General features: G+C 41.4%; 1 protein-coding gene across 4 annotated transcripts in view; it reads left to right on the top strand.

The window, feature by feature from the left end:
* The window catches only part of PHF20 (PHD finger protein 20), a 171,277-nt gene that overhangs the window by 67,216 nt on the left and 84,043 nt on the right, over window positions 1-20,018 (top strand). For all 4 annotated transcript variants that reach the window (XM_042931062.1, XM_042931060.1, XM_042931059.1 and 1 more), the window contains exons 3-4: window positions 11,821-11,992; window positions 13,969-14,053. In XM_042931062.1, coding sequence (XP_042786996.1) covers window positions 11,821-11,992; window positions 13,969-14,053 — 257 coding nt within the window. The remainder of the gene's footprint in view (window positions 1-11,820; window positions 11,993-13,968; window positions 14,054-20,018) is intronic.

Here is a 20,018-nt window from a genome sequence, read left to right as displayed (position 1 = left end):
CCTGGGTGGCTCAAGTCGGTTAAGCGTCTGACTCTAGATTTCAGCTCAGGATTGATCTCACAGTTTGTGCGTCCGAGCCCTGTGGTTCATGGGTTCGATCCCTGCATCGGGCTCTGCACTGTCCGCATGGAGCCTGCTTGGGATTCTCTCTCTCCCTCTCTCTGCCGCTCCCCTGTGTTCTCTCTGTCTCAAAATAAATAAATAAACATTAAAAAAAAAAAAAAAAGTTGCACACTCAACTGACTGAGCCAACCAGGCACTCCATTTAAAAAAACTTTTTCTTGAAGTATAATTTATATTAGAGTGCACAGATCTTAAGTGTGTAGCTTGATGAACTTTTATACATGGATACACGTGTATAACCACCACCCAGATCAAGATACAGACCTGTTGGGCACCTTAGAAGACGCTTTTTCCCCACACTGAGTCATACTGCCTGCTCCGTATCCAAGGAGACCGCCTTTGGTGGTCTTGCATTTCAAATGAGACCCATTAGCATGTTGAGTACGTTCTCTAGCCCTAATCAGCTGCCTGGGTGGAGAATGTGGAGAATCTGATTTACCTAGGTTTAGGGTTTATCCAGGCAGGTCTGATGGAGGGGGAGAAGAGGCCAGGGAGTTGGAAGGAAGTGACATCAAAGGATAGGATTTCCAGGGTGAGAGTGAAGGTGACAGCAGGCAGAAGGAACGATGTGAGCAAAAGTATTCAGGGCTCAAGAAATATGTGTTCTCAGAATCTGGCCAGGGAACACATCAGGAGTGCTCGGAGATTGGGCGAAGAAAGGAAAATGTTAAGCAAGAGAGAGAGACATAGATTCTTCTTAGGAACAGAAAAATAGTGATGTTTATTCAGTTACCAAATATTTACCGAGTGTCGCTGTATCAGGCCCTTTGCCAGTGCTGATAGAGGGGCATAGGTTGCTTGGACGCACTGACTGTTCAACTGTTGCTGGTGAGGAATGATTCGGATGGAGAGGGGAGATGAATTCAAGACACTTCCGGAGTTAGAAGTGTCAGATGTTGATTAATGGAAGTAATGAAGGAGTAGGGAAAGAGTTAAGGCATCCAAAACAGTACAGTTTTTCTGCAGCTTAATAGTCAGCCTTTTGTTTTTCACTAAATACAACTTCCATTTCCATCCTCTCTCCAGCAAAGGCTGGGGATGGCTTAGAATGTTACTTTTGTGCATAGAACTCTTTTGCTTCTGGTGTCGTGCACAGAGCCAAGAATAAAGGCACACTCTGATTCTTGAAGTAAATGCGTGCTGTATATTTGCAGAAAGGGTGATTATTTATTTATTTTAATTTAATTAATTAATTAATTAATTTTTTTTAACGTTTATTTTTGAGACAGAGAGAGACAGAGCATGAATGGGGGAGGGTCAGAGAGAGAGAGGGAGACACAGAATCTGAAACAGGCTCCAGGCTCTGAGCGGTCAGCACAGAGCCCGACGCGGGGCTCGAACTCACGGACCGCAAGATCATGACCTGAGCTGAAGTCGGCCGCTTAACCGACTGAGCCACCCAGGCGCCCCAATTTTTTTTTAAATGCTTATTTATTTTTGGGAGAAAGTGCACATGCATGCCAGTGGGGGAGGGGCAGAGAGGGAGGGGGACAGAGCATATGAAGTGGGCTCTGTGCTGACAGTAGGGAGCCCTATGGGAGGCTTGAACTCACAAACCACAAGATCATGACCTGAGCCAAAGTTGGATGCTTAACTAACTGAGCCATCTAAAGCACCTCAGAAAGCTGTTTATATATATAGTAAGAATATGGAAGCAGCCTGAATGCCCAACCCCTGCAGGAAAGTTTAGGCAAATTTTGAGCTAACCATCAGGTAGATTATTGGATGGCCAAGACAAAAGACATTTTTATGGACCTGTGTCACTGCAAGGATATTTACACGTGAAGTCAAATTAAGAGAAGTCCTCACTGACTTAGTCGGAAGATCTGGATACTGATCTTGGTTACACCTCTTCCTAGTCCCTCTTTTTTTTTCCTTTTTTTAAAAGTTTACTTATTTTGAAAGAGAGGGAGAGAGCGAGCGAGTGAGCAGGGGAGGGGAAGAGAGAGGGAGAGACAGAATTCCAAGCAGGCTCTGCACTGTCAGCACAGACCAACTCGGGGCTTGAACTCACAAACTGTGACATCATGACCTGAGCTGAGATCAAGAGGGGGATGCTGGGGCGCCTGGGTGGCTCGGGTGGTTAAGCATCTGACCTCAGCTCAGGTCATGATCTCTCAGTTTGTGAGTTGAAGCGTCATGTTGGGCTCTGTGCTGACAGCTCAAAGCCTGGAGGCTGCCTTGGATTCTGTGTTTCCCTCTCTCTCTGCCCCTCCCCTATTCATGCTCGCTCTCTCTCTCTCTCAAAAATAAATAAACATTTATTGGCTTAACCAACTAAGCCACCCAGGCGCCCCTCCTAGTCACTGTTTTGAGTCTTAATTTCCATATATGTAAAATGCGTGCAGTGATAATGACAACTGCTTAAGTGCTCATGAAATTGTGGTAAAGATCCAGTGAGATACCTTATGTAATAGCAGTTATAACCCCCACAGTAAGTGACACACATCTGTTATTAATAGCCATGTTAGTGAGTGCTGACCAGTTGGAGTGGGAACTCAGAGGGAAATTTTTATCCTTTCTGGTCCTCTCCCCTACCCCCACACCCTGTAATGTTTCTTCAGTTTGTATTTCTGGTGTGTGTGTGGGGGGACCAAATAGATTCCTGCCAAGCACTGTCTAGCTGCTCTAATTTAAGCATGTGCACAGTGTGTAGGGTTGGGCAGCTTAATTTCACTCATAGGACTGAGCAGCAGGCCTTCTGGGATTTGAAGTCATTTACTGTGGACAAACCAAATATTGTCTCCCTGTGTTAGATCTGCACTGTTCTCTGCCTTTCTGGACATGTACATGGCATTATTCTCTCTCATTTGGTGTGAGCTTCACTCTCCCAGAGTCCTCTCCTTACCTTGGTGGAGCTCTAGAGTAGGTTGACTTATCTGTTAGCTTAGAGCAGTGTTTCTCAAACTCAAAAATAGGACTGGTGCCTCTGACCTGTATACTATTTATGGATCCCACTTTTGGTAGCATTGGAGCAAAATGCTACTACATTAGCTCTGATAAAGATGGTCTAGGGGCGCCTGGGTGGCTCAGTCGGTTGGGCGTCCGACTTCGGCTCAGGTCATGATCTCGCGGTTCGTGGGTTCGAGCCCCGCGTCAGGCTCTGTGCTGACAGCTCAGAGCCTGGAGCCTGTTTCAGATTCTGTGTCTCCTTCTCTCTGTGACCCTCCCCCGTTCATGCTCTGTCTCTCTCTGTCTCAAAAATAAATAAACATTAAAAAAAAAAAAAAAAAAAAGATGGTCTAGATTATGGAAAAGCACAGCAAAACATTCTTCATGGAGACTTTGTGGACCACTAACTCTGTTCACCAGCACCCTGTGGTCTATGGGCTGCTATTGGGAAACAGTCACTTACGGCCCAGCTGCCCGTCCTTTCAAGAGCTATGGAATCCATATGGTTCCTGTGCAGCTCTCTGCATAGTTTTCTGTTTCCTTTGTCACTTTCAGTTTTCTGCACTACTTTGTCCTCTTTTGTGCTTCCATTCCTCTGTACCTATGCTGATTTACTCATACTATACCCAGAAATACTCGCTAGCCTCACTGCCTCCTTGATCACCTGGAAAATGCCTCTTCATCTTTCAGAATTGAAATCGAGTGTCTCCTCTTCACTAGCATTGTCTTGACCTCTCTCCTTCTTCCTTGGCCTCTTAATTTCCCTCTGGTCCTAGAACTGGTCTTTTGCTCCTCTGCACCATGCTTAACCTTAAGTAGTCTTCTGTTGTTGCACTTCATTATAATTACTTTGGCGTATAGACAGGTTTATTTCCCTGAGGATACTGTAGTGACTACGAAACAGATACTTTATGGTTTTCTGTAGTCTCTTAGGGAATTAGACCATAAACATAAGCAAGTAAATGGAGAAACACATGAAATAATTATACATTGGGGTAAATGCTATGAAGGAAGCAAATGGGAAACTGACATAGACTGGAAGGAGATGGGAGCTACTTGAGATATGGTAGTTAGGGACTCCAATGCTGTAGGAATGTTAGGCTGTTGCCTAGGAAGAGTAAGTAGGCAGGGAGAAATGTTTCAAGTAAAAGGAGCACACTGGGTATGGGAAGGTATGTGGTATGTCTGAGGAAATGAAAGGCCCAGTGTTTTATAACATAGAGTCTGTCTTCCTTTGCCAGCTGCTATGATCACACATCTTCATAGATTTGACTCTGTATTTCCAAACCCTGGCATACTTCCTGGCCCAGAGTAGGTATTCAGAAAATGTCTGTTGAATTGATGAATTTCCGTCCCCCCCTCCCCTTTTTTTTGGTCAATTTTCCTTGTCCCTTTATATTTGTTTGGCTACACTGGTGTTCTGTGGCTTGGTTGACTTAGTGAATAGTTATGTCCCTTGCCTAAAATAAAGTCACCATAGTAACCTAATTTACTATGAAACTTATGTTATCTGTCTTTTCTAAGTTGAATTCTAGGTAAGTATGAGTTTTCAGTATTTGTTTGGCTTTGGTAGAGAGCTATTTTGTAACTAATTTTGTCATGGTGATCATAGCACTTGTGCATAAATCCCCTCCAATTTGACAGTTGTTATGCTGGGGTCTGTTTGTCTTTTTGACATTTGCAACATGGATATCATTGGTTTATTTTGATGATTCACCTTGCTTTGTGTATATATTCCTTTTTTAAAAAATGTTTATTAATTTTTGAGAGAGAGACAGAGTCAGAAACAGAGAGAGACAGAGAGAGAGAGAGAGCAGGGGAAGGGAGACACAGAATCCAAAGCAGGCTCCAGGCGGAGCTGTCAACAGAGCCCGATGCAGGGCTCAAACCCACGGACTGGAAGATCATGACCTGCGCAGAAGTTGGATGTCCAACTGACTGAGTCACCCAGGTGCCCCTGTGTATATATTCCTATTGCTGTTTTGTGGCTCTAGGTATTCATGTTCAAATCTTTTTAAAAAGTACATTTGGGGGCACCTGGCTGGCTCAGTTGGTGGAGCATGTGACTTTTGATCTTGGGGCTGTGAGTTCGAGCCCTGTGTTGAGTGTGGATTGTTCAAAAATAAAATATTTTTAAAAAGTACATTTGATGAACATTTATTGAATGCATAGGCATTGGGTGTAGATTACATAAAAATAAAAAATCCTTACAAGAAAAGAAAAAAAAAGAAGGGTCCACTCAGGTGCTTTAGAAGAGGGGTAGGGGAGAGCATGTAGAAACTCAGTCTCCAGCCCAGGTATGCTATAAGAAATACTGTCTTTCTTCTGTCTGGTTCTGGTTATAGGGTATAGGTATAGGTAGGCCAGATAATTCTAGGCTTATTACTACTTTACTCTTTTCCTTCCAGAGATCAAGAATATTCTTGGTCTCTTTGTAGGGAGGCAGAGGAGCCCACCATACTTCTTTTTGGGCCCTTGGCACTATAGAAGCCCTAATGCTTGGTCATCTATTTTGTATCTCCACAACCTAGCTGTTTGTCTCAGAATACAAATTTAGGAATGTATGTTGAATAATGGAATTGATAGGGCATAATTTCTGCCTTATAAAGTGCTTAGCATCTAGTGTTCGTATTTGCCATTTAAAAATCCTGTTTGTGGGGCGCCTGAGTGGCTCAGTCAGTTGAGAGTCCGACTTTGGCTCAGGTCATGGTCTCATGGTTCGTGAGTTCGAGCCCCACGTCGGGCTCTGGGCTGATAGCTCAGAGCCTGGAGCCCGCTTCAGATTCTGTGTCTGCCCCTCTGCTGCTTGCACTCTGTCTCTCGCATTGTCTCAAAAGTAAATAAACATTAAAAAAAAAAAAATTAAAAATCCTGTTTGTGACTTGAGTCTGAAATGTTTTTATTGAGTCTTCTGAGCCTTTTCTTTAAAGGAAAACTATTGAACAATTAAATTATATCCGATGATCATTTCAAACTCTCTTAGGCAAAATTAACTCAAGAAGAGGTAGAAAGCATGACCGGATTAATAATCATAGAAGTGATGGAAAAGGTCGATAAAGAATTGTCTTGTGAAAAAGTCTCAGACTAGGCAGTTTCATAGAAAATGAAATCAAGCTTTCAAGTCCTTTCTTTGAGCTTAGCATAGCCTAATCCTGAAATTGGGCAGGAAGGACATAATACAAGGAAACTTGGACAAGTCCTACTTATAAAAGAGACACAAAACTTGTCAGTAAAATACTAGAACTCCCAATAGACACTTACTAAATGAATGGCACACACAACCAAATATGATTTATTTTATAGGGTAATGATAACTTAAACTTAGGAAATCTGTTATTTCATTTTATTCATAGAGTAAAAGAGAAAAGTTGTACAATCATCTTGACAAAGACTGAGAAGTCTCAAAATTTATTCTTTTTTAAAAAATGTATTTTTTAAATTTACATCCAAGTTAGTGAGCATATAGTGCAACAGTGATTTCAGGAGTAGATTCCTTAATGCCCCTTACGCATTTAGCCCACCCCCTTCCCACAACCCCTCCAGTAACCTTCTGTTCTCCATATTTAAGAGTCTCTTATGTTTTGTCCCCCTCCCTGTTTTTATATTATTTTTGCTTCACTTCTCTTATGTTTATCTGTTTTGTATCTTAAAGTCCTCTTATGAGTGAAGTCATATGATATTTGTCTTCCTCTGACTAATTTCTCTTAGCATAATACTCTAGTTTCGTCAATGCAGTTGCAAATGGCAAGATTTCATTCTTTTTGATTGCCGAGTAATACTGCGTTTTGTGTGTGTGTGTGTGTGTGTGTGTGTACACATACATACATACCACATCTTTATCCATTCATCCATTGATGGACATTTGGTCAAAATTTATTCTTGAATCCTTGGTAAGTAAGTATGAGGAAAACTTCACATTAAAGGCATTAATTAGAAAACTCTACAGACTTCACACTTAATGATGAAACATTGGAGATATTTTCATTAAAAGAGAAGGATGCCAACTATCTGCTAATTTTCAACATCATCTTAGAAGCACTAATCAGTGTCATAATGCAAGAAAAATAAATGGTAGTATCAGTATTATACTGATAATACAAATTATTATAATCATAATTTGGATAGGATATGGTAGTCTACCTGTGAAATGCAAGGCAATTAATTGATAATCCATTAGTGAGAGTTTGAGTAGGTTCAGAAATCAAAACAGAATAAGAAAGTATACAGTGAGAGTGCTGCTTCTACTTCTTCATCCTATACCTGCTCTGTTCTCTATAGGTAACCAGTTTATTAGTTTCTGTCCATCCTACCAGTGTTTCTTTATTTAAATACACAACGTAACACAGAAAGTATTATAAGATATGCACTATTCAGTAGCTTGCCTTTTTTTTTTTTTTTTTTTTTTAATTTGATTTTGAGAGCCAGAGAGTGCATGTACATTTGAGCAGGAGAGGGACAGATAGAGGGGAAGAGAGAGAATCCCAAGCAGGCTCTGTGCTGCCATCAGCATGCAGTGTGCCATCAGCATGCAGGCTCTGTGGGGCTAGATCCCATGAGCCATGAAATCACGACCTGGGCTGAAATCAAGAGTTGGAGGCTTAACCGATTGAGCCACCCAGGTCCCCCTGTAGCTTGCCTTTTTTAAAGTTAATATGTCTTGGAAATCTTTCTGTATCAATTCATAGGGTATGGTTTCTCACTTTCTGTCTTTTGTTTTATAGCTGCATCATATTCTATTTTGTGGATGTGCCAAGCAGCATACATATAAATCCAATAACCACAAAGCTGTTGGTTGATAATCTGCCCATTAAATACTCAAAACTTTTAATTTAAAGGTATTTATTTTTATATGCACAAGTATTATGTAACTAAATCTTTGTAAAAATTCAAACTAAAGGCAAAAGTCTCTTGACCATTTCTAATACCTGTTCGACCTTCCCTAGAGCTAACTTTTGTTATCAGTTTAGTGTTCAATATCTGTTCCTTTCTGGCTAATATTTCCATTAGAAATGTGACTCCCAGCTGCAGTGTTACTTTGTAAACTAGAGTCTCATCAGTGACTGTTAGTTACATGTTGAAGCAGGAAATTCTTGCTCCTCTTTCCTGTCTATACACAGTCTGTTCACAACTTCTCTTTTGTTAACCTTGTCACATCTTCTCTAGCTCCCCCTGTGGTTATCCAGATATTTAGGTTGCACTAGTACAATTACTGTTTTGTAGGTAAAAAGTAGTTGATTATCAGTAATTTCATGTAGTTTCACTTAATAGTGTTAAAACTTAATTGGTTCATGTGTCTGATTCTCCTCAAGGACAGGAGCCAGAACACTTACGTCTTATAATCCCTTTCAAGACCTGGAATTGACTGGGCAGGTCAAAGTCACTTAATAAAGTTCTGTTGACTGATGAAGCTGAGCTGTTTCCAAGGCAACCAGCAATTTTGATCCACCAAGTCTTCTCTGTTCTTTGAAATGCAGTTGGGTTTCCCCATTCTCAGTGAGTGCCTCTCATCCTTGTCACACTTTAGAAAAGTAGGGGAAAACTGCCTTCTCCTTAGGAAACCTTGTTGACCCCGTTGTTACTATTGATCCTCTTGGTGAGGTTTATGTAGTTTATGTACTGCAGACAGTAGGATGCCTGTGCCCTGTAAAGTTTTTTGAGCAAGGAAGGGCTTTAGAGTAGCCAAGGGCCTAGAAGACCTTCTTCAGGCTCCCGAGCATGTGCATTGGAGTTGCTAGCCTAGGAATTTGGAGTTGATCTGTGGATCTGGACTTACCAGACTTTTAGAAGGTACTGACCAAATTCAAAATAATTTGGGATTTGTCCTGAGGTTACACTTTTTATTTTGCCAAATAAGGATATTTAAAATAAGTATTTAGTTATATAATCTTTATAGTTGGTACATGCTCATGGTACAACATTCAAAACATACAAAAAGATATATATTGAATAAAATAAGTCTCATACTTCCTCTCCAGTTCCTTAACTATCCAGTTCCCTTCCCAAGAGGCAAACCGGGTTGCTTGATCATCCTTCCAGAGATAGCCCACGCATTTAAAAACAGGTATGAATGTATTGGCTCTCTCTCCTCTCCCAAATAAATGGTAGTGCATTCAGTACACTTTGCACCTTTAGTTGTTGGGTTTTTTCCCCACTTTTCTTAGAGATCTCTTAAAATCAGTACATAGAAGGCTGACATACTCTTTTAAATGGCTACATAATATTAGTAAGAGACCAACAGTTACCACTGTTTTAATTTAAAAAGTATATTTACACACCAAAAATTTAGAAAGAATGTGATTTTAGTATAAAGAAAAGTTCTGCAAATTAAATAAATTTAGTTCTGTGAGAAATTAATTCCATGCATTGGTCCAAAGCCTTGTGTTTGAAAACTACTGCTAGAGATAGTAAACCATTAAAGCAAGAGCTTTTGAATAGGAGTGCGTTAGGCCAGCTTGTGTTATTTTAGGGAGGCTCCCTAGTCTCTGGTAGGCTGTACAGATGAGAGGGCAAAAGGAATATGATTGAGATGTCCATGTCCTTCTCTCTGCTTTATGGAAAGGAATAGATTTAGGGAATCCTTTTGTTTTCTACAGTTGTATTTCACAGTTCATCACATTGTATAGTTAGCTAGTCTGCTGTCAAGATATCTTCTGTTTGTAGCAGCTGTATGTCAGTTGTATCAGAGTAGGGAGACTAGGTTCAGGGCTGTTTATTCTGTTAACATTTTTTGGGGAATTGATGTATGTTTAGTACCATTCAGAATTTTATCAGTCCTGTGTGAAAAATACCCACATGAAGTGATGGGAGCCTGAACTTGGAGAGTGACTGAAATTGGAATGGGTAGCTGGAGTCTGGAGCTTTGGGACTGAAGAATTGACAGGACACTTGACCTTTGGGAAGACTAGGGAGAGCAGAATTCATTTGCTGAACATTTATTGAATGCCCAGTGTCTGCAACCTACTGTGATAGGTTAACGGCAAACAAACTGCCTTAGAGGTTACTGGTGTAGGATTGAAGAGGACATAGTATTCAGACAGAAGGAAGCAGGCCTGTTTATTTAGGTAGCACATGTTTGTTAGGATAGCGGGGTACTAGGTGCTGGATATAAGGCAGGCAGGTAGAATCTAAACTTTCTCAATCTAGAATAGCAATCTGATTAATACAAGTGTATTTAAGGAACAATATTATTTATTTTTAACCATTTATTTTTGGAATGAGCAGTATAATAATATGGTTGAAAAAAAAATATTAAAAGGCATGCTACAAAAATTCTGTCTCCCACTTTTGTCCCTCCCCTCCCCCAATACTCAGTTCCCCTGTTGTGTCAGTTAGGTTTCAATGCTGGAAACAAAACCACTTTGGATACTTTAACCACAAAAGGATTTAACACAAGAAATTGGGTACTTAGAAAATTGTTGGAAGGGTTGGAGGAGTGGGACTCAAGGTTGCTGCCCTTAAGTATCAATTTGAAGGACCCAGCCCGGAGCTGTGTTCTGGAGGTCAGGAAGTTACTGCTGCCACTGGCCCACTGCCACCACCACCCTCAACACTGCTGCTTGATACTTAAGAAGCTGGTAACTAGACATTAGATCCTTGCTTATGCAGACCAGTACATCAGTATCACCAGATTGTTTAAAGCTCTTAGGCCCTAACTTCATCTGCTGAATCAAAATCTACATTTCAACAGGATCCTCTGATGATTTGCATTCCATGAAAGTTTGAGAGGTCCTTCACTGGAGCCCTGGGGTTTGGCCACTACAGTTGCCTCTAAACCCATAGGTCTCCATGACCTTGACTGCCAATTGTTGGGGAGTCAGGGAAATGCAGTTGGTTTTTCCAACTCTCAGTCTAGAAGAAATGGAGATTGAAAGAGCCCATCTTTTGAAGTGACCGTACTTCTTTATGTAACCATTGTTAGTTTCTTATGTAAGATATTTTTATGCATAGTTAAACATATATGAATATACTTTTTCATCTTAAAGAAAATAAACAGTTGTTTACACAATGTTCTGCACCTTGTTCTTTTCATTTAATAGTTCATCTTGAGAGAGCTTTCCGTATCATAACATAGGATTTTTTTTTTTTTAACAGCTGCATGGTATGCTACTATATGGATTACAAAATTCTTTTTTTTCTTTTTTTTTTTTTTTTTTTTTTTTTAAATTTTTTTTTTAACGTTTATTTACTTTTGAGACAGAGAGAGACAGAGCATGAACAGGGGAGGGGCAGAGAGAGAGAGGGAGACACAGAATCTGAAACAGGCTCCAGGCTCTGAGCTGTCAGCACAGAGCCCGACGCGGGGCTCGAACCCACGGACCGTGAGATCATGACCTGAGCTGAAGTCGGACGCTTAACCGACCAAGCCACCCAGGCGCCCCTACAAAATTCTTAAATTGAAGCTATCTAATACAATCTGGGTTGCATGGTCATTCTAATTTATTGGCATATGTAAAGTGTAATCAAGTTAAATGTTTGCTTCCTGCCTCCTTTGTGTTTTGGTCTTGTGTGTATGTCAACTTGTTTAACTTGCCTTATAACCCACTGTGCTGGGTATCCTTCCTCCACTCTACATGACAGAACTCAGGTCTGAAAGGTCAGGTTAATAGTTCATAAACTAAGGAATATCCAGGTTGGGATTTGAACCCCAAGTCTGTTAGCCTCCATAATTTGTGATTTAACACAATTGCACGAGCCTTTACATGGTAGGCTTTGGTAATCTAGTCCTTTGGGAAGAGGTTTGGAAGAGTACTGTTTTGGATATTTTGGGTGGGTATTAAAGGCATTTGACTTTTTTTTCTGACTCAGGTATCCAGCTCACATAGAAGACATTGACTACGAAGAAGGAAAAGTACTCATCCATTTCAAGCGTTGGAACCATCGTTATGATGAGTGGTTCTGCTGGGACAGTCCTTATTTACGCCCTTTAGAGAAAATACAGCTGAGGAAAGAGGGCTTACATGAAGAGGAAGGATCTTCTGTGAGTATCAGATCTGTAATGAGCTGGGTCAGCCATTGGGTATTTTATGTTCCAGCCTTTGATGTTCAGTGTGATAGTCAGTAGCAGCTGGGGACCAATCCTTATTTAGGTCTGTAGTTACAACTCTGAGATCTCCATGGCACCTGGGGTTCTTGAAGAATCCTAGTTGTCAATTGTCTCCATGATGTGATTGATGTGACAGGTCATTGAGAGAAACATTGAGGATGCATGGGGACCTTATCTCTTTCTTTTATACCACTGTATCCCTTTAGATTGATTATTTATTTATTTATAAATATCTCTAAATTTTTTTTTAATGTTTATTTATTTTTGAGAGAGAGAGAGAGAGAGGGAGGAGACACAGAATCCAAAGCAGGCTCCAGGCTCTGAGCTGTCAGCACAGAGCCCAACGCGTGGCTTGACCTCACGGACTGTGAGATCATGACCTGAGCTAAAGTTGGATGCTTAACTGACTGAGTCACCCAGATGCCCTTATAAATATCTTTTATTTTTTATTTATTTTTTAAAATTATTATTATATTTTAATGTTTATTCATTTTTGAGAGAGAGAGAGAGAGAGAGAGAGCGTGTGCACCCCCCCACACACACATGTGCAAGTGGGGGAGGGGCAGAGAGAGAGGGAGACACAGAATCTGAAGCAGGCTCCAGGTTCTGAGCTGTTAGCACAGAGCTCAACACAGGGCTCCAACCCACGAACTGTGAGATTATGACCTCAGTTGAAGTTGGACGCTTAACCGACTGAGCCACCTAGGTGCCCCATAAATATCTTTTTTTAAACGTTTGTTTATTTCTAAGAGAGGTGTGAGCAGGAGAGAGGCAGAGAGGAAAGGAGAGAGAGAATCCCAAGTGGCTCCGTGCTATCAGTGCGGAGCCCAATGGGGGGCTCAGTCTCATGAAATGGAGATCATAACCTGAGCTGAAATCAAGAGTCAGACGCTTAGCCAACTGAGCCACCCAGGCGCCCCCCATTTTAGATCATTTATTAAACTGGTTTGTTGTATGACCATTTATTAAGCAATCATTCCCTGTGGAGCCTCATTTCAAGGTCTTTTAAAGGTCTTAAACACTTGGAATTGGACTATATTCCTTTTTCCTATTATCACTATACCTGGAGCTTTTACTGATTTCAGAATGAAGGATGAAGTATTCGTTTTGAGGTTTTAATTTTTTAAATATTTATAAGAATTTTTTAAAGATTTTATTTTAGTTTTTTAAGTAATCCCTCTACCCAATATGGGGATTGAACTCACAACCCTGAGATCAGGAGTCACATGTTCCACCGACTAAGCCAGCCAGGCGCCCTAAGTTTTGAGTTTTTTAAACAAGCATTGAGACATCTGTAGAACTCATGCTGCCTTTGGATCTGCCTCAGCCCTGGATTCTGTTTTTCATTTTAGCCCTGGCCAGGAAACTTGAACTCTTGTTTTCTGTGTGTGTTGTTCTACCACTCCTCTCCCCTCCTCCCTGCCCCTGCCATTTATTGTTTTATGTTGTTCAGTTTGATTGCTCAATATTCATTCTATAAACTGTATTAATGCAAACTGTTTGCTGGAAAAACAGTATGAAATATTAAAGTTGAATGGGTGCTTCCTTTGGCAAAAGATCCTTTAAAAGTGTGGTTGGCATGAATGCTGCTCCCCTAAAGATGAGGTGGCTTCCCTCCTTCTAACTTGTATACTGGGTGTGTTTTTAGTGGTCCTGGGCTCAGGGACAGAGCAGGGACTATCATCAGTGCTGTGCTATGCTTGCCCAGACCTCCTAGGATAGGAAAAGTCTTGTGTCTAACCCTTTTGTTGTGACTCCCAGTGCCTCTGTCTCAGTAGCCATCTCCCCTTCCCACTATTGTCAATCCAGCTTCTCTTATGAAATCTGGTACTGTGTGTGTCCTATGAAATTGGATTGGTAACAGGTTTTTTTTTGTTTTTTGTTTTTTTGTCTTTTTTAATGTTTTTTAGGAATTTCAAATAAACGAGCAGGTCCTTGCTTGCTGGTCTGATTGTCGTTTTTACCCAGCCAAAGTCACTGCTGTTAACAAGGATGGTAAGGCATTTGAGTTGTAATTATTTTTACTCATGAAGTAGGGGGGAGTTTGTAATATTAGAGTCTGATAGTATATTTTGAGTATGTATTTATTGCCTAGGAATCCTCTCTCTTCAAGTTAACCACTATGTCAGGAATTAGGAAGAAATTATAAATGGAGACAAATCTGGGTTAAAAAGAGGAATTTGATTCTTTGCCTCCTAAATTCTAGTAATTGTTTTCTAAAACAGTTATGGTTCTAAAAAAACAGTAAAATAATTATGGGTCATCTGTCCCTCTGCTGGTAAGTGTGCAGGTTCTTGTCCAGGAGTTCCTAGGAGATGAAAAATAAGCTTTAATATGCCTTTTACTTATTTGTAAATAGCCTAGAAATGAAGTGAACATTACTAAACATTTCTTAAAAATATGCTTTGTGAGGGGCACCTGGCTGGCTCAGTCAGTAGAGCATGTGACTCTTCAACTCAGTCATGAGTTCAGGCCCCACATTGGGCATGAAGCCTACTTAAAAAAAAAATGCTTTGTGGATGCAAGGTGATTGAAGGTGGTCTGTAGCATCAAAGTTGCTAGTTGAAACTGGGGCCCTGGGATTTAGAGCACCGAGTTGGGATGCCTTTGCCAAGTTTATAACCCGTGAGGAGTCAAGACTGGGAACATGACCCAGAGAGGCTGTTTTTGCTAGTACAAAGGCGGGAGGATGGTTAAGAAAATAATATGTATGGTCAGCATCCTGACACTGAGAGAACAGACTCTGGATCTGAGTGATACATTTTTTTTGTAGTATTTTCTATCAGGTTGTTTGTGGTATGTCCATGACCTCTTAGTACTGCTGTTTGTGGTGGCTATGTGGCCAGATTGACTTTTTATTCAGTGAAGTTTTTCAGGTATTCATTCAGCACTCTTGTTAAATGCTGGACCTGGGGCTGATCAAGTTTTGTTTGAGAATGGGTTGAAATGGTAAAAAAACGAACATGTATTTGCATGTAGCAGAAATTTCTGTTTCTCTTTTGCTCTATTCACTCCCTCCCCACGCTGCCCCCCCCCCCCCCCCCCCCCCCCCCCCCCCCCCCCCAGCTGTTAGGCCAGTGTGGGTTAATTCTGCTACCAGATGTAGGTTATCCTGAAAGCACAGTCCTCTTGCCTCAGGCTTCCAAAACAAGGTTGTATCTTTTAAGATGTCTGAGCAGTTACTGACTACTCCAGTTCATGGTTGATTCAGCCTTTTTGAATAGTTCTTGTTTCCCTAAATTTCTTTCTTTCTTTTTTTAATGTTTATTTATTTTTGGGAGAGAGAGAGAGAGAGCACAGGCAGGGGAGGAGCAGAGAGAGAGAGGGAGACAGAATCTGAAGCAGGCTACAGATGGTGAGGTCATGACCTGAGCCCAAAGTCTGATGCTTAACCAACTGAGCCACCCAGGCACCCGTTCCCTAAATTTCTTTTTTTTTTCTATAATTTATTCATTAAAAAAAAATTTTTTTTATTTAAAAAAAAATTTTTTTTTTAACGTTTATTTATTTTTGAGACAGAGCATGAACGGGGGAGGGTCAGAGAGAGGGAGACACAGAATCTGAAACAGGCTCCAGGCTCCGAGCTGTCAGCACAGAGCCCGATGCGGGGCTTGAGCCCATGGACCGTGAGATCATGACCTGTGCCGAAGTCGGCCGCTCAACCGACTGAGCCACCCGGGCGCCCCATAATTTATTCATTTTTTATAATTTACATCGAAGTTAGCGCATGGTGCAACAATGATTTCAGGAGTAGATTCCTTAAGCCCCTTACCCATTTAGCCAGTCACTCTCCCACAACCCCTCCGGCAACCCTCTGTTCTCTATATTTAAGAGTCTCTTATGTTTTGTCCCCCCCCCCCTTTTTATATTACTTTTCCTTCCCTTATGTGCATCTGTTTTATCCTAAAGTCCTCATATGAGTGAAGTCTTATGATATCTGTCTTCCTCTGATTAATTTCGCTTAGCATAATACCCTCTAGTTTTTCTAAATTCCTTTTATAAGTTTGTGTTCAAAATAGAATTCTCTGTTATTATTTTTCATATGTATCACTTTAATCTAAAAATGTATTTTAAAGGAGAGCTCACATGTTATTAAACTGCTTTTTAGTAAAGGACAGTTTACTTTTTAAGTCTTATTTTCAAGATTAAAATTTTTTCTGCTCTTACTACATTTAAATCATATGATATGAAATGTAGGTGTTCTATGTGTACATAGATGTGTTCCTGAAGGTCTATTAGGTTGATTTATGCTGGTCAATTGAGTGTATTCCCCCTGAATGATATCCATTGGAGGTGTGCTCCCTTGGGGAAATGGCTGTCCCTTAGATCACATAAAAGTTGTGAGTAGTAACATGGGTAACTCTGTAGATAAGGGAGGTTGTAGAAAGGAAGCAACATGTGTCTTTTGATCCAGTGATGTCTCAGAGTCACATGGAGCACAGAAATGGGGCCAAGGGGGTTGGATGAGGGAGTATCAAAGGAGAAAAGGCAGATTGAAGAAGAACGGTTTGGGGAGCCCGGGAGCAGTCTCTTAGAGGGGTAGGATGGGGTCTTGGTGGAAGGAGGCTGTTTGCATCTATGCAGATCCTAGATCTGGGTATCATGGATTTAAAAAAAGAAAAAAAGAGAAAAGACCTAGTTCAAGGCTGCATGAAGTGGGTGTTGATATAGAGCAACCAGGAGGAGGCAGTACAGGAATAGAATGGTGCAGATAAATCATGAGGGGAGCGGGGAAGGACCCCTGTCTGTAGTTACTGTTGTTTTTGTTTTTGTTTTTTTATGTGTGGATGAGTCTGGAATATTTTGAAATAATCATTTAAGGACTAAAAATCATTTGCCACATTATTAGGCATAGTTAAGATTTTTAAATGTCTCTTAAACTCTTTTGAACTGGGGCAACCAGAGCTTTGCAGGTTGTTTTAAAAAATATTTTCTGTTTATTTCCTCTATGTGCTAAAATTATAGGAGGGTGAGTCTTCAGATAATGATTGTCCCTAAAATAGCCATTTGCCACCCTAATAATATTGGTTCTGTAAGCTCTCAATTCTGTCCAGTAAATTTTAGTTATTTGAAAGACATTGAAAATGAGTGGAGGGGCACCTGGGTGGCTCAGTTGGTTAAGTGTCCAACTTTGGCTCAGGTCATGATCTCCTGATTTGTGAGTTTGAGCCCTGAATGGGGCTCTCTGTTGTCAGCACAGTGGCTACTTTGGATCTTGTTTTGGATCCTCTGTCTCCCTCTCTTTCTGCCCTCCACTGCTGGTTCTCTCTCTCTCTCTCTCTCTCTCTCTCTCTCTCAAAATAATAAATAAACTTGAAAGAAAAAAAAATGAGTGGAGATTTCTGCCAGAATCCGTTTTCCCCAGAGTTTTTGGTCTGAAGTCCTTACTGGTTCTTGAGACTAATTGGAAGGGAGAGAAGAGGAAGGTCACGGGGCAGGGGAAATCCTGAAAGGTAGTGGAATCGGCTGGGTGGTATTATGGTCACATTGTGGATTGTGAAGGAAAGCTAGCCTTTGTGGGAGTTCAGATCTGTGCCTGATTTTCAAGAGATAATGACTCTTTGGTGCTGCCTTTGGGTTAGATTTTATCCATGGGAGCTGGTGGGCAGTTTCTAGTTCAGTGTGACTGTAGTCCTTGCAGGATGTGGGGAGGACAATGCTGGACTCTTTTTTCATTCTTTCCCTGGTATTTTCTGCTTGCTCTGCCTCATTTCCATCTGCAGCAGAGGCTATCACAGTTTCATGGCTCTGTGAAGAGGAGCTCTGCTGGCAAGGTGCCCCCTTTATTTCCTGTAAAAGTCATTTTGTCTTGTTGGTGCTGCTAGAAGCTGGGCATATAGTGAAATCACACCTTGTAGATTCATCTTTGGGAGGCTTGGTCTCATTTTCTGGCCACTCTCAACCTCCTTGGTGGTTTTCCTGAGACTGAGCATTGAGGTTGCTGGCATTGGGAGTCTGGTGTGAAACACAACTAAATGGTAACTTTAGAGTTTCTTAAGGGAGTTATTTAGCACTTAGAAACTGGGGAGGGCAGTGCAATGTTATTTAGCCCTTTTCACCTGGAATAGTTCTTTGGCAGTGGTAATTAAGCATCATTTCATGTGAAGGTAGCCACACCTGGTTAGCTTTGTTAGCCCCTTTGTCTGTGTTTGGAGTAAAGGACAGGATTCTGCTTCCAGGGAATCTTTGTTCAGAAGCCATCTCTGGTGAGTTGACCTCAGCTCTTTGCTGCGGCTGCTCAGCTTCCCTTTTTCACACTGGGTATGGCAGAGCCACAAGTGTCAGGGCTTTGTGTCCCCATCATGGACTAAGACCACGCTGCTCTGCAAGGCATTCTCTGGCGGAAACTGAAAGTAGGTTTGCATTTACAACAAAATGAGGAATTGTTCCTTCCTGTTGATCTGTGGTTCTTTAACTTGAGTGAACAGGCAAATCAGGCCCCTCTTCCTTAAAATTATACGTATTCTTAGGTTATGTGTTCTCTGTTCCCTCAGTTCAGTCTTTGGTCTAGTGCCTGAAGTCTGCATTTGTAAGAGGAGATTCTTTGGAAATGCTTTTATTTCTAGAGTCTCTTGTTGAAGCAGTTACTATTTTTTGTCTTCATGCTGTAACTGATCCTATATTTGAAATGTGGGGATGTTGGGACTGTGTGAAGAGCTTTGCACAGAGATAAAAGGAAGATTTAGGCCCACACACGCAGGTGCTAGCTTGGCTCTTACCTTCTAAGTGGGGAAGGGGTTCGTGCTTCCCTTTTAAAGTGATTGGTGGATAGTAGTAATTGGAACCACTTATTGATCCCTTGCTCTGTAAGGGTTACTTTGCTAAGCAGTTTCCATATCTGATCTGATTTAGTAGTATTCAGACAGACATGGAACGGTTGTTGCCATCAACCCTATCATTTTACAGATGAGCAGCTAAGCTAACAGCAGAAGCTGCTTGAGGTTACAGAGCAGGTACATAAATGACAGAACTGCGACCTGGATGTAGGTCTGGGGGGGCTCCAAAGTTCCTGAACTGCAGTTCCTAAAGTCCTAGACTATCTCTCTGAGGCAGAGTTTTCCTAAAGGGCAAAAGTTGTCAGGGGCAGGTGTTTATTGGGAGTGTGTACACACATGCCTGATACGATGGTAGGGTGGGTGTAGATGGTCAGTATTTTCTGGAGCATGGTGGTATCTTGAGGGCCCTGACTAGGACTCTGGATCTGGTCCCAGTCCCTGCTCCTTGATTACTGGCAGTTTACTACCCTTTCTCTGGACGCTTGTGCAGTTAGAACTCGAAGAAGGAATTGGAACAGATGAGCATTTTTAGAAATTGTTGGCTACAGAACCTAAGCCCATTATGTAAAATTGGCTAAGAAGAAATGATGGGGGAGGGGAAGATATACTTGCAAACTTGTGTGTATTTCTCTGCCCACCCCAGAAGGCACATCTGTGAGCACATCAGGACTTTGAGAATCCATGTTTGAAAACTTTGAGTTTCCTATCCTTGGCATTCTGGAATTCTCTGACTCTCGGAGAATGAGTGGGATAGAGAAAAGGCCTTCAAGTCATAGTTATGTTAGATTTCAAGAGCAACAGAAATCTATCCAGAGTCACTTGTGCCATCCTGTTTCCTTGGCCCTAGAGAAGATCAGTTTGCTATGCATCTCTAGTTTTTTTTCTTACATCCCTTCTGTACTTAACTGACTGCTATAAGGTTGTCCAGTATACTGAGTTTTTAACCCCCAGAGGCCCATGTTTATTTATTTATTTTGAGGGGGAGAGAGAGGGAGAGAGAGAGAGAGAGCTCGAGGCATGAGTGGGTAGGGGCAGAGAGAGAGAGAGGGAGAGAATCCCAAGCAGGCTCCGTACTGTCAGTGTGGCCCAGCTTGGGGCTCGAACTCACTAACCATGAGATCATGACCTGAGCCGAAATCAAGAGTTGGACGCTTAACTGACTGAGCCACCTAGGTGTCCCAGGA

Source organism: Panthera leo, chromosome A3, assembly GCF_018350215.1.
Source record: "Panthera leo isolate Ple1 chromosome A3, P.leo_Ple1_pat1.1, whole genome shotgun sequence".
Lineage (NCBI taxonomy): Eukaryota > Metazoa > Chordata > Mammalia > Carnivora > Felidae > Panthera > Panthera leo.
Note: the sequence above shows the minus strand (reverse complement) of the source record. Positions and strands in the feature narration are given on the sequence as shown.